Source organism: Hesperophylax consimilis, chromosome 3 (genome assembly GCF_061612785.1).
Source record: "Hesperophylax consimilis isolate HC1 chromosome 3, BYU_Hcon_1.0, whole genome shotgun sequence".
NCBI classification, from domain to species: domain Eukaryota; kingdom Metazoa; phylum Arthropoda; class Insecta; order Trichoptera; family Limnephilidae; genus Hesperophylax; species Hesperophylax consimilis.
The window spans coordinates 12118109-12136895 of record NC_142838.1 but is presented as its reverse complement, the minus strand read 5'-3'; the positions used below and the strand labels follow the sequence as shown (position 1 = coordinate 12136895).

At 34.1% G+C, this 18787-nt stretch overlaps 1 protein-coding gene across 4 annotated transcripts in view; it reads right to left on the bottom strand.

Annotated features, from left to right (window-relative positions):
• The window catches only part of LOC149424948 (cytosolic carboxypeptidase 1-like), a 190984-nt gene that overhangs the window by 13156 nt on the left and 159041 nt on the right, over nt 1-18787 (bottom strand). For 3 of the 4 annotated variants that reach the window (XR_016304993.1, XM_089648199.1, XM_089648213.1), the window contains one exon: nt 6865-7035. Coding sequence is in view for 3 of the 4 variants with exons in the window: in XM_089648199.1 (XP_089504325.1) it covers nt 6865-7035 (171 nt within the window). In the remaining variant the exon portion in view is untranslated. Of the gene's footprint in view, nt 1-6864; nt 7036-18787 lie in introns of those variants that run through there. The other variant, XM_089648223.1, reaches the window with a different exon arrangement.

Below are 18787 nucleotides of genomic sequence, written 5' to 3'. Positions count from 1 at the left end.
GATTGAATATTACAAAATGTTATTTGAAGGTAGCGCATTATTTATAGACGCAGTGAGGATAATGTTTAGGAAGAACTCGTTCGAGGCACACGCGCCCGGAACACGGGGCTATCGGCGAGTATCTCCCCGATCGAGCAAGGAAATAAAACGAGGAATAAAATGAGAGACTTTCTGCAGCGGGACAAAGCCAGCGTAATTGGATTCGTCAAACGGAATACGATCGCTTCACCACGCGCAGGACACCGGTAACATTTAAGTCGACGGCTACTGAATAGGTACGACATATAAATCATTTATGACCCATGAAGATTGGAAAGAGCTTTTCTCTATAACCTCAAATGCTTTGTCATACATATTACGACCATTTGATAGTTACAATATACAAGCCTCAACATTCCACCGGTCTTTGAAGGAGTAATTATTTTATTCAGGTATTATTACTTCAGTAGATTTTCTCTAGTAAATTTAGCACCCCGTTTTAGTTGCCGTACAAAGTATGTAGTTTAGTTTGTGGCCACATTATACAATCTACAACAGTACTGAGCATCAGAGGATTAATAAAGGTATGCATTAACTATTACAGAATGTAACAGTGGTGAACTGAGTAGGCATTAGTTCATTTTGCGGTGGGCCAATACTGGGCGAGGCCATTTTGCGGTGGGCCAATATTGACCGAGGACATTTCGTCATTATATTTATTAGGATTATATGTTCTGAATGTACTAATATTTTATTAGTACAGTCAGCAAAACTAATTTTCTTCGTGTATGTTCGAGAATAATCGTTTTTGCTAGAACTGTAAGTCATCAGCTCAAAATCGGGATAAAAAGTAAGTGAAATCTCAAGAGTGCTCTACATCACTCAGTTTGGCAGCTATATAGGGACTTGAAAAAATTCTACAATCTGCAAAAAAACGGGTGATCGACTTAACATCCTCTCCCAATCAATTAAAATCGTTACAACCCAAATGGCAGGTATTTCGTTACAACAAGTGAATGTTTAAACATTATATCAGTATTTTGATGAAATAAAGGCACACTTGGAATAAAGTGCCATTGATACGATCAGCTTCAGCCCCGGTGTCACGGTCACAGTTCAATATATGAATACTTAACTCCTTCGCACTGGATTAAGAATGTATTTCTACCTCTTATAACATGGGACTCTAACTTCTAAGCCGAGTATAACACACCACCCTCTCCGAAAAATTGCCTGCACAGCATCCCGAGAGACAAAATAGGTTATCAGGTTCTCAGTAGCTAAAAATTTTCGCCTGTGCTGCATATAAAATTCCCTGAACCATCCGAAAGATAGAGAATATTAGACGTGTTGTTTTCAAAAATGCTCGGGGCCTAATTTGATTCCAAATCCGCCCCTGTAGCAGGGCCGGTGAATTCTGAATAGACATAAATATAAAGATCCCAGGCAGGACATTATATGGTCACTTTACACAATACAGAGGCGTATCGTGCGCAGGATCGGCAATGTTGAGGAGTGAGCCATAAACCCAACCCAGCCTGGCCCTATAGCTGGTCCAATGGCTGGCTACATGACTGGCCCATCCCTGTAGTACTTACTACCAGCAGCTGGTGAGATAGGCGACCGGGTAATGAGACAATACCATTTCAAGCGTGCACCTTAAGGGGGCACTCTTCGCGTAAAACGCCCTTTCTTAGGTTGTTATATCATCGTGTATCTAAGTGATTGGTACTAAATCATGATTGTTTTAAGTGCTGATTAAAATTAACGATCCAAATTGTGCAATTCAACCCGCTACACTACGGATCGAAATGGAATCTACATAAAGTGGGTGCAGTAGGAATGCAGATAACGGAAGCACGCAATACCGCTCCCGTGCCGCACCGACTCGAGTACGGGCGCCAATAGAAACAATATATAAAACAGAGCGCTCTCATAACACAGGCATAAAGTGCACAGAGAAAAATGAGTATGGCTGATTGCAATCCATTTCTTAATAAAAAAAGTCTATTCAGAATATATCGGAACACGTGTTCATTTAGGTGTCCTTATCCTGATTAATATAATTTTTATGAACTCGTGTTCCGATATTTAATATAATTAAATTTTTTGGAGAGTTAATTTTTTTTATAATATTGATTTCATTTTATGCTTTTGACTGTCCAACTAGGAAGGATTTACGTTTTAGGACAGTCAAATTTACAGGTTTCAAGTTATCCTAGACCTAGAGAATTCAATTTCATAGATAGTTAGGGAAATCATTAATTACAATTTATATAATGCCAATGGAATTTAATATCCATTATATTTTGAATCACATTTGTAAACAGCGACAAGACAAAAAAATAGACATTTAAAAATCACTCATCTACATGTAAATTTATATTAAAATTTCAGTAGAAATCAATCACATAAGTAAAATTAATTTACATAAAAAAAGTTGTGTCCCGATTGGGTTGTTTTTCACACAATTCTACGGTTTTATTCCGAGATTGATGAAATTTTTGACACGTTACCTTCAAAACAAGAGGAAGGTCACTGTTTACACGAGAATTTGGTAAACCGTCCCTAATCCTCTTTTTCCAAAACTGGAAGCAGAATTTCATATCCTTGACAAAATTAGATGAAAGTTACTGTCTACATCTGATTTTCAAAAACTTTTCGTAAATTCCGGATAACGCCGGGGGCTTCAGATAGTTTTCTATAAATGAAAAAAAAAAATAATATTTTTCTTCTAAAAGGCATAAAAATTAACCGTTCAGTTAAAACATTGTAAATTAACTTGAGATTACTAAAACAAAATCTTTGTCACGAAGAACACACGTTTTGTTTAGACAAATTTTCAATAGTATTTTTTTACTAAACCGAAAACGATACAAAAATATTGCTTGAAAGTATTGAGAAAGGAAAGAACTGTTTAGAAATGAATCGTTTCTTCAAAATTCTTAACCATGCTAATACCATAGCCAGGTATTTCTTAATAGTTATTTTTTTTTATATTTATTTAGTAAAAGATGATACATTTATGTACATTATTTAAGAAATATGTTGACTGCCCAACTAGGAGGATTCCCGTTTTAGGACAGTCAAATTTTATTTTATTTTTATTTATGCTTTAATATATTTGTTAAACAATGGTATAGTATATTGTCCTCCACGCTAGGAGTTCACCTGTGTTGTTAGGATGAGTACTAACATTTTGATAAGTTGTTTGATAAGTATAGTATTAAAATAATAATAAAATAATAGGTATATGTACTATTAATTGGTGCCTTAGCCTACTAACATATTTTGTATAAATATGAATAACAAAGAGAAGAAATGGAATAAAATAAAATATCCAATTAAAGATAAGATTAACTGCTGCTTGGGTAGCATTCTAATTTAAAAGTACTAGGTAGATACCTACATATATACACATAATGATAAAGATTAGAACATAAAGGTATCTTTTACGTGGTTTTTTTTTATTTATTTTTTTTTAGTTTTTGTTGTTGTTTCTATTTCTAATCTCCTTCACCGCTTACAACTTCCCCAAAATTTAGAGATGTTATATTCCCACTTTGAACTCTTTGTACGGTGTTAAAAACGAAAAAAAAACAAGCCGTTAAAATATGTTTTTTTACTACAGTACAAAACTTTACCATTTTGCTACAATACAATAAAACGTCTATTTTTAAATATTCAAAAAAATTATTTATTTATTCTTTTTTTTTGGTTTGACTGAGGATTGAACCTTCCTACCCAGGAGCTGGAGTCGACAACTCTACCTACCGAACCAAATCACAATTGAATAAAACAACATTTATTGCGTATATTAACTGCTGTAATGACATCGAATTTCAGAGAAATGCGTAGGTATATGTCCGCGTGTGCATGCGTGATTGCCACCAAAAGCTAATAGAATGCATTGTCATCGATGACGAGTCTCTGTTGAGTTTCTGCTTGATCGGGAACCGAAAACAAAAGTGGATTTGAAATAGATGAATTGAAAAATGTGAAAGGTTTCTGTTGGAAGATTCTCCCCTTAAGGCGTTCCGAGATTATTTTGTGTTACTATGAAAATATTGTTAGCGTGCGGTTAAACAGTAAACATGCTTTTGCCGAGACGGTTTTTTGCAATATTTAGTACGGCGCGTTGTGCAGAGAATCAACATAGCGAAGATAAAGGCTTAACAAAAGAAAACAATACCAACGCACGTATGTATGAAATATGCATGCAAACACTTCGACATTACCCATTAACTTAAGCAAATAAAGCTATCCAATACCATAAATTTCGCAAATAAGTTTCGAAAATAACAAATGAAAATCATTGAACTGAGTAAAAATCACGATGGTTAATTGCAGGGGTAAGAAGAAAGGATATACTGCTACAATGGGGTGAGGTTTTCTAGGACTTGGCGGCGGATGCGTCTGCCCACTTACTGCGTGGCGGGCCGGATCGTGAAAGGCTGGTTGATGGAGACCATTTGACCTCTCCAGAAGAACTTTCTCGACCCATCGCTTTGCACCACAGTGGGAGAGATGGATTCATACGCCCGTTACTCTTGAACACACTGACTCCCAGCTTCCTACCCACCACTTATACCTTTCTCCTTCCCTGAACTACCTCCCCTACCTTTCCTTGAAAAGACCCTCCACACAGCAATCTCAAAGATTACATAATATAGAGAAATAATTTTCTTCAGCGAGTCCTGTGTGAAAAAAAACAACTCTGTATGAGCAGAAAAACTTAACACATTCGTTGCCAGGAGTTTTGTTGCCTTTAAAATTACATTTGATTGGTCAGCCTATGGAAGTGGTACCTTACGACAGTAAAGATATCTAATAATATCCCTTCCACAAATAATTTACGACAGCCACAAATAATAATAATCATTAATATTTAATTTACGAAGAATTAAACAGAGCAAACGAATAAGTTTTGTGATTCTAATAATCACTAGAAGAAAATCCGGGTTTCAGTAATGCTCGTGCGTTGATACATTTTTCACAGTAGTTGTGGATAGGTGCGAAGGCTATCTCATCAAAAGCTAGAAGGCTCTATCCATGCTAAGTTTCTACACACAGGAAACACAAAGGTGAATGTCATACCAATCAGATGACAACGCTGAATACGTGAATAGACAAATGCAAAATGTGGAAGCTTGATGTGTTCTTGGTTATCATCATTAGAAACATTTGTCACCCGAGAAGCGCCGGCTGTCACCGTGAAACCTGTCTCACTTATATTGCTGCGTATTACAGGAAACATCAGGCACTATATTTTATTTAAGTTAATATATTTAACCCCTAAAGCTTCACATTACGTTCGATTTCAGATAAATTCGATTTCAAAATAAAATACTTATTTGAAAGCAAATGAAAGACTTTAGTATTGTTATTATTTATTATTTATTCAGATTTTAGTATTGCAAATAGACGTATAAGAGTACAATTAAAATTAGACATAAGTAATTAAAAGTATACGTATGTAATTAGAAATATTAAATTATTCGTTATTAAATTAGACATATAGATATAATTACAAATAGACATATGTAATTAGAAATTTTATAATTTTAGAATTCAAATTAGACGAATGTAATTACAAATAGATGTATGTAATTAGAAATATTAAAATTTTAGTACTGCAAATAGACGGTTGTAATTAGAAATATTAAAATTTTAGTATTACAAATAGAAGTATGTAATTACAAATATAAAATTTTGAACGAAAACAAAATAAAGGTTTTAAAATTGGTTACCGTTTTTGTCGAGTTTACTGTAATTACTATTTTATACGATACTAAAAATATATTCAAAGTGCCACAGATATTATAAAACTTTTAATTTTTTTTCCTTTCACATAACAATATTTTCAAAATGGAAAATTTTTATTTTTCCAGGAAGGTATTTTTTAATGCAAACTGAAATCACGGTATTATCTCTTTCTTAAGTTATTTAAATCAAATTCTCACTGTAATACAAAGTGAGAGAGCATACATTTTATGAGACCGTGTCAGGCTGGGATATGTATCTCACAAAAATATTCTGTATGTATTCGTTGTCTTTGAAGAATATCTTCCGAATTGCCTAAGGGGTTAAGTTTACTTCGTAGGATTTGTGAAGCGGAAGTATTTATAAAATATTAGACAGTAAAACAAATGTTGTCAAATTTTATTTATAGAATAATTATAAGGAATATTTTTTGGAAAAATTAGAGAAACGATCAAATATTAACTTTTCGAATAAACGCCGTTAGTAAACATTAAAAAACATGAATTCTGGGAAACATTTACAAGCATAGAAAAAAATTAAATAATTTTCTTATCATAGGTTGGCATATATCTACGCTATCGCTTGCTTAAACGAACAGTACCAATTTAAAAAAAAATGACCCTTAAATTCTACACAAATTAAGTTCATTACAGGCAAAAAATGTAACGCTGTAATAACTAACATTTCACGCAAAAATAACCGTAATTATATCATTGATTGTTCATTCACATTCGAAGGCTAAAAGTTACTTAATATCGCTTGAACTTCCTTTAGTAACCAGAAATGATTGACGAGGAACTTACAAACCCAACCTTACCCTACCCCGCATCTTTTAGCGTCACAATTTTTTTCAATTGAGAATTGTATAGTTGTAGACTCCGGGCAGTTAGAACTTTTGGGTGTCGGAAAAATCAAAAACTCACCAAAGGTAAAAAATGGTGACCAGATAAAACAGAACAAGCTTAAATAATTGGTCAAATTGCATTTTTTTTCAGTGTTCTGTTTTGCCATGGAATATGGTATGGTCCTGCCACTAAGAGCTCCGTAGTTAGTGCTTACTCTTTCTCACAAACGATACACAAAGGTAACAGAAAAAAAGGCACATCTACGTTGATGACTCACCATGAACTTGTATTTTTCTTCGTCAGAAGCCTTGTCCCTGTCCGTCTTGCACCAGCTCTCCTTGTTGGAACAGCCGTAGAAGAACACGTTCTTTTTGCGCGAGTGTCCGTGGAAGTCACAGTACACGGTGGCAGGCTTCCGCAGCCCGTGGTTCATGTACTCCAGCAAGCCCTGGGAACACGTACAAAACATACATTATTCAAAATACTGATTTCGGTTGTGATTCCGTCTCTCTATCTGTAACTCTGGTTCAGTAAACTCTAGAACTCGGATTTGAGCTGAATTTAACCATGAAGTGCCACAGAGAAAAAATACTGTTAAAAAATATTGATTATTCATTAATATATTATGAATAATAATAATATTTTTTGGTTAAAAACGAGATTACAGGACCTTAACGAAAGAATTGATAGGTTTCCTAATAAAATTTTTGTGAAACTTCGATATCACGATGTCGGAACACGTATTCAGAAAAATCATAATATTGCCTCATTTCATCACTGTGTATTATCAAGGCATATCACGTGTTTATCAGGAAACGCCCTGCAATCCTGTTTTTAATACGATTACCAATGATTTGAAGAGATTTTTAATAAATTAGCAATACTAATTTTTCTCCATGTGCCATGTTCAAAATAGGAAGCGTTTGCTAAGAGATTTCAAAAAGTGAATCTCCAATAAGAACAAAATACCAGGAGCACAGAAATATGATAGGGTATTTCGTTTTATTATTATTATAAACATTTATTGCTCAGTGACAGTGTTGTTAAAAATCACATAACGAAGAAACCATTTAGGTATATCAAAAAAACACATTCATTAATTTTCGGACATCATAATTTCCTGTGAAAACGTAACAATACACTACATCCATAAATGAAGCTAGAAATTGTGGAAAAAGTTAGACACATAATTGCCGAAATCCAAAGTTAAATGTAAATAAATATAATATTGCAGGTCTCACTGGCTGATTTACCGGTAATGGCGGTGTTATTGTAAAATAATTTTAAGCAATAATAATTATTAGCCTGAAACACAAATATAAATTGAAAAAATCTTCCGAAAAAAAATTAAAGCCGCCGGAATGATTGCTTGTAATAATTTGTTATCCTTTGTACTTTGCATAAGACCTTGTAATGTAAACAAATGTTTACTTTTAATAAAAAAAATATAATAATTCTTTAATATATTTTTAGATTGTAATATTTAAAAGTTTCGCTATTTAAAAAGCTAAACTATATAAGTTGTGTTGCGTGAGAATTATACATGTTTCGTGGCACATTATATTATACAGTCTTGGTACAAAGATAGAGATATGAAATAAAACGTCTTAAAGAAAATATATTCCAGTTATGATCAGATATGTTTAGCTCTAACCAAGTGAGACTCCAACCAAATGGGATAGCAATCCAAGTGCTTACAAGCAGCGCTTGGCAAAGAAAATAAACTCACTAAAATAGGCCTAAGAAATAGCCTGCGCGGAGCCGCTAGCTAAATGATAATAATCCTGCAGTATAGAAAGTTAGCATAAAAAATAAATTAAAAAAACATCGAAGTTTTTATTAGCTCTATGAACGAGCGCGCGGTCTATGGTAATAAATGGTAGCAAACAATGCCTCCTTCGTAGGAATTCGCTCAAGGTTATTTTCATGTACAGATGATTTGAAACGGAAATTAGTTTTCAAAAATTTCGAGCACAACGTTTACTGGCACTGTAATAGAATTACGTCTAGACGGGAAAAGAAACAAAATGGAAAATAATTTCATTTCTCATAGCCAGAGCAGATCTGAAAAGGCACTAAAGTTATTATTGCGATGTGTTAATTTTATAATTTTTATATAATACTCGTAGTTCTACTCTAACCGGCTTCGCCCAAGTTTCAACTTTTTTTATTTTTATTGGAACAATGGGACCAACAATATAAGGGCTTAAACTTTTTTGAAAATTAAATATTTTAAAGCTCTATTGGCCAAACTCGTAACAGCTTTGTGAACTGAAAGTAATTGCGTTGATCTAGAAATTCAGAAGAATTACGCAAATTTCATGACGAAAGTTCTCACTGTTAGAAGGTTTTTAATGAGAAAAAAGTTCAGGTTTCCTGTTTTAAAGTGAAGATATTAAATTTAAAAAAAAACACTACCGTTGCAATGTGTTAAAATCGATCTTCAGAATATATGTACCACACTTAGTTTATGTAATAACACCCATTACGTGCGTTGTTGAGCAACAACAACAAGAACAAAGCATTAACAATAAAGTCCACAGTCATTTCCGAGCCGAGTTGATTCATCGCAATCTAGACCTATGTTGTAAGTATATTGTATACTAAACTTATATCTGCAAGTTCACGTTCATTAGGCGAGTGTCAGGCAAAGCCGGCTACGTTCTGTTCAGTTAATAACATCACCCGTAAATAAAACCCTGGCCACGTAACACAAGCAAGATTACACTGTAAAATAAAGCCGTCTAGTTGCGGGATGGATGAACATTGATTCAGCTTAGGCCTAGAATGCAGGCAAGGTTGACCCGTTGCTATCAGGTGCCTGGATCCTTGATCTAGTTGCTAGTTGCTGCAAGTTTTGTTGATAGTTGTGGTTAGTTGTTGCCTGATGGCGCCGATGGACAACGCACCAGGAAGAAGGAGTGTCTCCGCAGTTTCCTGCTTATTTCCATCAATGTGCGTATCTACTTAGCGTCGTAATATGCGCACAACTATTTTTTTCCCGTTGTCTATTTTTATTTCCGCATAATCTCAACGCCTACAGTTATTCAGTGATGAGTTAAGTGCGTTTATTTTTGTACCTTTCATGGGAAACTCCCATGGGTTTAAATAAGAAGCAATTATCTCACGATCACAACATTTCGGTTCAAATTATTTTGTGTGATGAGACTTTTACCCTTTTTTAAGATAACGGATCCAGGTTTTAACAAAAACTTATAAAATCAGGTAAGCTAAAATTTTTAAAGGAAGCATGTGATACTTCGTTAACAGAAAGAGTCAAGTAGGAATATAAATTTAAAAAAATATATTTAATTTCACGAAGAAGAACTATATGTCGTACTTTGCCTCCACTGGTTCTTGGTAATACCTACATATTGCTCTGTGGATATTTTTAAGTCAGGATTACTGAAATCCAATGTGCACACTCCACAACTTAGGTGAACACAAAGTGTGGAAGACATTATTCATTCTCTTGTGCATTACTATAAACCTAGTCTATTAAACTGGCCAACACACATTTTTGTTCCTGGGGTTTTAAAAAAACTGTTTTGCCCAATTTCGTCCTAGAGAATCCAAAATCTTCAGATATTTATAATATATAGATTGGAGTTGACGGCCCTGTTTTTCGTATTAAAAATTAATATATTTAAAGCTAAACAAAGAAAAGAAAAGCATTAGTTGTCTTCATCACCTGGAATTTTCTGTTGTAAGATTTCCTGTATATGGCTTAAAAATATTTAAATAAAAAAAACTGTTCCAACATTCCTTTATAGAGAGGATGGACCGTCAAACAACTCAGTTTTGGCACACACTTCTTGCTTCATTCTCATCATCATCTCAAATCGTCTCATAAGTACTCTTCTGTTATTCAGACTATTCTGAATCTTGACAAGGCCCAATTTGATTCACTAGATTGACCAATGTCTTAGTCAGCTGTCGCCGAATTCTTCTACCATTATTCTGTGATTTACTCCACGCTATGTGCCAATCGGCATCGGGTTGATTTTCTCAAATAGATGCGAGAAATAACATATTATGAAAGAAACGTTTTCAGGCAGTGAAAATTTTATGTCTTTGGAGGTATTACATAATATAATGAAAGTAGAAAATTTACGATCGATAAGTCACGGCGGCAAAGAAATTGTACAAAGTCCCCGCTGTATTTACAGATAAACGCCGAGCACCATATAAACGCAATGACTGAATGCATCATGGAGGAAAATGGGTCTTTCCTCCTGCTGCATTTGTTGGAGATTATACGCTAGATGGCGATGCTGCTCGCTGCAAGGCCAACAGACTATCTGCCCGAGCAGATGTGAATGGCACTCAATCAGTAGGCAGGATAATCTGGTCAGCAATTCCAGCTTGGGCTCGCGGCCATACGAATGACGAGATATTATTACGTGTTCAGACTAGATGCTGGATGCAGCGAAAATATGAAATTACATTACCTTATCTCAGAGACATGTGCTCGTATATAAATTACGGTTGAAATAGCCACAGTAGCTGAATGGCTAAGGGCCGGTATTGCCGCAAATATACTATATATTATTTTAATTAATTAATTGTGAAATAACACAAATTAATCAAATAAAATTTATTTGCGCACGCCGGGTTCGAACCCGCGACCTTCGGAATGGCAGTCCTATGCGTTACCACTGGACTATGCCGGCCGTCAAAAAATGTCAATCCTAATAAATGTCATGACGGAATGCGACAGTATCAATATATCAAAATCAATATTAGCATGAACACGTGTTCCGCCGTACTCATAGAACATTTGTTTTTAACTGATACCATTTTAGAAACTCTGTCAATTCAAATATGATTTAAGATTTTCACGGCCAAAAGTATTTTTGTTATTTGTTTTTGGGGTATTATGCCGTGTTGCGCTAACTCCTTCTTTAGCCAACGTTTCGGACAGCATTGCAGTGTCCATCATCAGGGCAGATGTCTTATTTTATTATTCTGTCAATTCATTCATCAAAGGTTTGCAGACCCGTTTTTTTAGAGAAAAACAAATAATTTGACAAGATTTTTAATATTTATTAGGCGGGTTTGGTACCGCCTCCACGGGTACCAATTATTGGATAACCAACAGCTCTGTCATAGGTCACCTCAAGTAATAATAATAATAATAATTGGATAATTTGTAGAGCGCCGTTTTTGTGAAAAATCACCTCAAGGGCGCTGTACAATTTATTTCCTAGGATCTACATTTGTTATTTAGAAAAGATACCAAAACATACTAACCTGGCAAGTCACTTCCGACAAACACACTTATATTAAAAAGTTTATGCTTATAGAAGATAAAACTGCACGCAGAGGACACTATATCAAAAAACACTGGTCATCGTATGACCTTAAGTCTGCTATAGTTTTTATTTTAATTTAACTGTCTCAAAAAGCCTACAAATTGTTAGTTATTATCATTTTTATTTATATATTTTTAATTGTTATTTTTTTTATTTTATTTTTAGTATTTTTTTTTATTTTTTTTTTACATTTTGTTAATTTAAATTGCCGTCGACTGTGAAAGTGGAGGTTTCTGAAATTATGGATACGACTGTCTGAAAAGGTGCGTTTTAAGTTTAGACCTAAATTCTGTCGAGTCTGCGATCATTCTCAAATCATGCGGCAGTCCATTCCAGGCTTTAGGTCTTGACACGGCGAAAGCACGCTCACCGAACTTAGTATCTGGTGTGCGCTTTGGTTCCTTCAACCTTCCGATAGCTGATGACGTTGCTGACCTAAGGGTTGACTGTCGGGAATTGGAATCTTCTGGAATACACAATTCTGATAAGTAAGCCGGAGCCATTCCGTTAAGTGACTTACATACCATCCAGCATACCTTGAAACTTAGTTAGCTAAGTTTGGTGATTTAGCAGGAGTGCCCGGGTTCGTAGGTGAGGTGTGTTCAGGATGCGCCTGCCCACCAGCTGCGTGGCGTGCCAGATCGGGAGAGATTAGTATAGGGAGACCCTTTGTCCTCTTCAACTGATCTCTCCACCCATCGCCTTGCTCCGCAGTGGGAGGGATATATTCATATGTCCGTCACTCCTGGACACACTGATCCATAGATTCCTAACCACCCATCGCAACTTTTACCTTACCAGAACTTCCTCTTCTTAAAAAGACCCTCTACACAGCATCCCAAAATATGACATGACATAATATGACATTAGGGCCTCCTCATAATTATTTGAATTTGTTGAATTTTTTAAATGTTTTTTAAATAGGCTTATGTAAGATGAATAAAATAACTTTGATCGCTAAAAGGATTAGTGCCTACCATAAAATCCATATTGCGAAATTACATGTCCTAAACAAATAGACATTTTAAAACATAACCGTATTGCTTTGGAAGTCGTACTTCAGGTAGTTAGAACTATTACACGTTCGGAGTATCAGTTATAAAGATGTATTTCCAAAATAAAAATCTAATAGGTAAGACGGATACGCCCGTGTTATGGCAATATACCGTATCTATAGATACAGAATTTTGGCTTTACAGCACTCCATCAGTCGAGTTACATCGTATGAACTTACTTTTATTTATTTATTGTGATTACATCCCAAGGAATTGACAATGGAACAATGCTGCTACTGCAAAAAAAAACACTTCTTTAACGACAGAGTATAACATCTTAAAATACAAATATCTGCCAGGACAACCCCGCAAATAAACTCTTTTGGCAATACCACGCCGTTGCCGTATTTGCCTCACATATCGGCAGCTATCCGTGGCACGTGCGCGTCGCGTGATGTGTCAATATACTGTATCTCTACTAAGCAAATTTTGAGATAAATGACTTTTTTTACATTTTGTAATTTTCCACGCAAACTAAAATAGTAGTAACAATTTAAAATTTGGTGAAAGGTATGAGATTAAGAATTTATTTTGAAATGTTACAAAATATAATTTTCTTTAGAAAGAAATAAAATTTATCATGAATTTCAAAATACATGATATATTTGTTTTTTTTTTCAACATATTTAATGAAGGGTTAATCTATCTTTCATAAAATTTGAAGTTTTTACTATTCTTAATTTGCGAGGAAAGTAACAAATTGTCAATAAATTTTAAAGTAATTTATCTCAAAACTAGATGTTCGGCGATACAGCATCCCTATAAAACATCACAACATGTGATGTACGGTAATAAGTTGGGTATTCAAGCGATAGACGGCACTAGTCAGAAAGCTTACTCCATAGTCGGACAGATGCCGCTAGAGTGTAGCAATTGCCTGTGGGGTATCCTTGTCAGACTTCAAGCTTCTAGAAACAGAGAATTACCAACCCTCGGGTAATGAACAGTGTAGCTAAATCCAGACTTATTTATTGTAACGTAAATACACGCAATTATTGTAAAGAAACTTTTACTTTATCAAGAGTTCCCAACACACGGAAATCTGCATAGTAAGCAGAGATATAACACAACATATCCTTCATACTTTGTAATCTACGTGGAATGCCAATGGTGAGATGGTTGTGTTCGCAAGGAACTAAGACGCATTGACGTATAAATTGAATATCTGAAAGATAAATACACTGAACCAGCGCGAATTGATATAACTCGACGGATTGATCATACAAGCGGGTGATTAACTAACGAGTTTCAACAAATTAAACTAAATATATCCAGAGTTCTTATTCCAGACAGCGCGATAAGAAGATAGCACGGTGGTGTCAGAATTCCGCAAGCTGCACTGTAATTTAGAATTAATTTACGCATGTGCAAGCGGGTCATGATAAATCCTGATTACATGTTATTATATCACGTAGGTTGGAATAACACCGCTTTTAGACATTCGATTTATAACGCTTTTATTAAATTTGAATTCTCATAATATTTTGCATGCATTTATCTTTATGAGAAATTGTAAGGAACGTGTGTCTAAAGGTATGAAAATGACATTCGCGTATGAATGAGATAACATGATTATACAGAATTATAAATGGGTACTTACTTACATCTGTGTTGTCTCTTCTATTTTAAACCATTGCCTTACGGAGATATTAACTTGTAGCACAAAAATATACACATAAAATCAATTGCGAGAGCTTTGATGAATTTTTCTATTTTATCCGTTTTTAGTAAAGAATTAGCGAAGTTAGCGAACATTACAAAATTAAAATAATTTTCTGTTAAAACATTAACAATAGGTAGGTACCAACTTCATCGCTTGTCAGAATGCTTCAGACGAACAGTGTCTATTTTTTTGTTTTTTTTTAAAGGAAAGACAAATATTCCCGGGTTACGAATAACCTGACAATATTTGAAAATCTCCTACTACCACCACAGTAAGCTGAAAATTTTGCTTGTGTTGTGATGGAGGACTTAGCCAGCCGAGGAATTTAACACACTGGCTACGCAGGACGCACAGACAAGGAAATGATTTGAATGAATGGATACATGATATCACAATTTGAGGACCGAATTGAATTTAAAAAAAATTCACATTCTATGGATATTTATGAGAAACAAAACGGTGCAAAAATTACACCTAGAAAATGAGTAGGTACTACTAATTAATTAAAAATCTCTTCAAATTATTGGTAATCCGGTTAAAAATGTGATCGTAGACCGTTTCCTTGAAAAATTTAAGTAAATTCCTAATATATTGAAACATGTGTTCATGCACCTGCATTTGCCTTGTTAATATATAATGATGAAAAGCGACAATATTAGGATTTTTATGAACACGTGTTCCGACATCGTGATGTTATATTATATTAGTATTTTACTGAAAGTTCATCTGGAAACATATTGACTTAAGAGTTTGAAGAGATTTTCAATAAATTAGCGATACGAATTTTTCTACGTGCAGCTAGTAATTATTATTACAGAACATGATGAAGGACTTAATGAAATTAATTCATTTAATGGAAGCTTTAAAATTCAAGATTTTCTTAATACTACGCGAATGCATTTTCTGCTGAATTAAAAAAAAACAAAGGTGACCTACGTGGTAGAGCAGTAAGCTCCTTAACTCTAGGACCCAGAGTTCACAGGATCAAAATGGGGAGAATTCACAGGAAAATTTTAAAGAATGGTAACCTTTCAAGTAAATTTGTAATTATTTTTGAGATAATATGTCGATGTAGTAACCTACCATATAATAAAAAAGAACTATCAACCTATTTACACGGTGTCCGGAAACTCGCATTAAAGCGGGAAGCTCGTGTATCTTCATCACATTTGGAGTCAATTTTGTGGTATAACTTTTTGAGATTTTGCTTTTTGGAGATTTTGCTTTCGAGTAAATCGAGTTCGATGTTGAAAATTTAATATCTTTTAAAACACGTCAAAAAAAATTCGTCGTGAAATTTTTTTAAATCTTTTATTTGAGGAAATAATATTAGTAAAAATAGAAAAAACTTAGATAACTTTTAAAAAACAAAAATCCAAAACAGGCGGCCCTTAAGAAAAAAAAGCCTCAAGGCCTGTGTCATCTCCGGGGATGCTGTGTGAAGGGTCTTGAAGAGGCACATGTTGTACAAGGTAGGAAACACAGGAGCCGGCAAATCGTTCCACAGTCGAGCTGTTGAACTCAAGAACGAGTCGTAGAAGCGACCCGTTCTCATATGACAAATGTCCACCGTGTACATATGTTAGGCGGGCGTTTTTCTGTGTGTTTTAGATTCTCCAGTTTCTCTACTAGTTTCCGGACACCGTGTATATCTAGGTAGGCACTGACTTCATGTGTCCACAAAGTTCATAATATTAATGAATAATAATAGACAGTAGGAACTCAAATAATATCAGTTTCTGAGAAGAATCATTTTTGACTATCAGAAAAACAGAAATTTAACACGCTTGTCTGAAAGTAATGAATAATCATATAACAATAATAACATTTTAGACATGCCATAAAAAACCCAATAAAATGGCGGGTACCGCCCCAATTATCCTCATTTTGAAGTATCTGATTTACAACGACTTCAATCAGAATTATCTATTCCAATCCCCCATCGCGCATCATTCGGTGTGAAGGAACATCCGGGTTGAAAAATGACATCATTATCAAATAATTTATATTTCTTACACCTCGCAAGGCGTGTGGAGGTAATCGCTTGTTAGTACAGGTAAGTACCGGTAACTTGTGTTAGCTTTTACCAGCGACAAATTGCTAACAAGATTGAGTGCAAGAGCGCCGTACGCAATAATAATGCAGTCCTGAAATAATGGATTCGATTTATGTTATTCTTCTTTTTCCATTTTCTATATTTTGGCTTCTATTTTTATGTGTGATTTATATTAATATTGTGACTGCTTTGGCAGTTTAGCGGGTGCTTGTAATGAAGAATAAAAAAAAGTTGAATTCAGAGAGTAAGTATTACGTCTGCACCCAGATTTATTTCCATATCCATTTATTTATTTACAATCAATATCTACCGTATTATTGCGATAACTCCAACACGGAATCAAAATTGTATACTTCCGTTTACCGTATCATCATTTAAGAGATCTTTTGACTCCTGATTCCGATTATAAGAAAGAATTTCTATACTTGCTTGAAAATGTTTGATTCATTTCCCCTGAAACAAGATAAATTATAACTCACTTCCTTCATAATGGACCAGCTATAATGTACTTTTATCAGTTTATGTCTTCAGTGTTACCAGGTAACTACCGATTTGAATATATAACATCAGGTTTCAAAGTTGTTACAAACAAATAAATTATTTTACCGTCTTAATTAAATAAATATTACAGTGTCATCAATAACCAATAAAATTTAACCCTTCATTGCTGATGTAGACGATCAGCTACATTCTAAGTAAATTTTGGTAAATCGGCACTCACTGTAGTACCTACCTATATCATTTATGTAAATATCACCCTAAACGATTTAGTTTCAGAAACGGTCACCACTTTTGTCCTTTGAAATAATCTAGAATGTTTTCAGAGTTTTTTTATAATCCGAGATATTTTTTTATCAGGTTTATACAAACTACTTTAAAGTTCGAAATCTCTTAATTACACTTTTATTGCATAACGTGGCAAATTAAGTACTTTAGAAAATTATCGTAAAACATTTAAATATTTGTGCATGAATATCACAAAATAAAATAAAACACAATTTTTGGAGATGATGATGATTTAGGCGGGAATTTATACCTTACCGGCATCGCCTTAAGGGCGAAAATAAATAAAAAAGTATTTCAATGGTCGAATTATCTTTATCCGCAATAAATAGGATAGGATAAGATAGGCGGTTGATGGCAGGATACAATAATTTATTCAAGGAACAGTTAAAGAATGGTTTAAAAATTATCTTCATAAAAGACACCAACACGTAAAAATTAACAATATATTGAGTGAACCAACCTATTCTGAATTTGGAATTCCTCAAGGGACAGTTCTAGGCCCAATATTGTTTATCATTTACGTGAATGAAATGCTTACAGTACCAAAAAATGGAAAAATCATATCTTTCGTCGACGACACAGTTTTAATCATAGAAAAAAAAACTTGGGAAGAAGCCTATCAAACTGCGAACGTAGAAATAAGCAACTTAAAACAATGGTTGGATGACAACTACCTCTCCTTAAACTCTGACAAAACCTATTTCATGACTTTCACATTATCAGACAAAATGCACCCAACAATAAATTCCAATATAATTATCCATAACTCTTGTAATAATTATACTGACAACTGCAATTCACTTAAATGCTCAAAAATCTCAAAAAAAGTAATATTAAATATTTAGGCATAATTATAGACCAACATATTAAATGGACTGAACATATTGCGCAAACTGTAAATAGAATACGTAAACTTTATTACGTATTCCTCAAACTAAGAAATATATTACATAAATCTTTGCTACTAAAGGTTTACTATGCATTAGCCCAATCAGTTCTGCAAATACGGAATAATAGGATGGGGAGGAGCGTATAAAACCAACTTAACCCCACTTGAAATAGTACATAGAAGACTCATCAAAATAATTCTAAAGAAACAATTAGACTATTCAACCCAAAAATTATTCGATGAATTCAAAGTATTACCAATAAATAAAATTTATCAAAAAAACGCATTACTACAAATCCATAAAGAGAAACTAATAATAAAGTCATTTAGCACCAGACCGAGAACCTTAGGACAAATAATAATCCCTAAACTTAATACTACAACAGCCCAACATCATTACACATACTCAGCAATAAAATGCTTTAACGAACTCCCT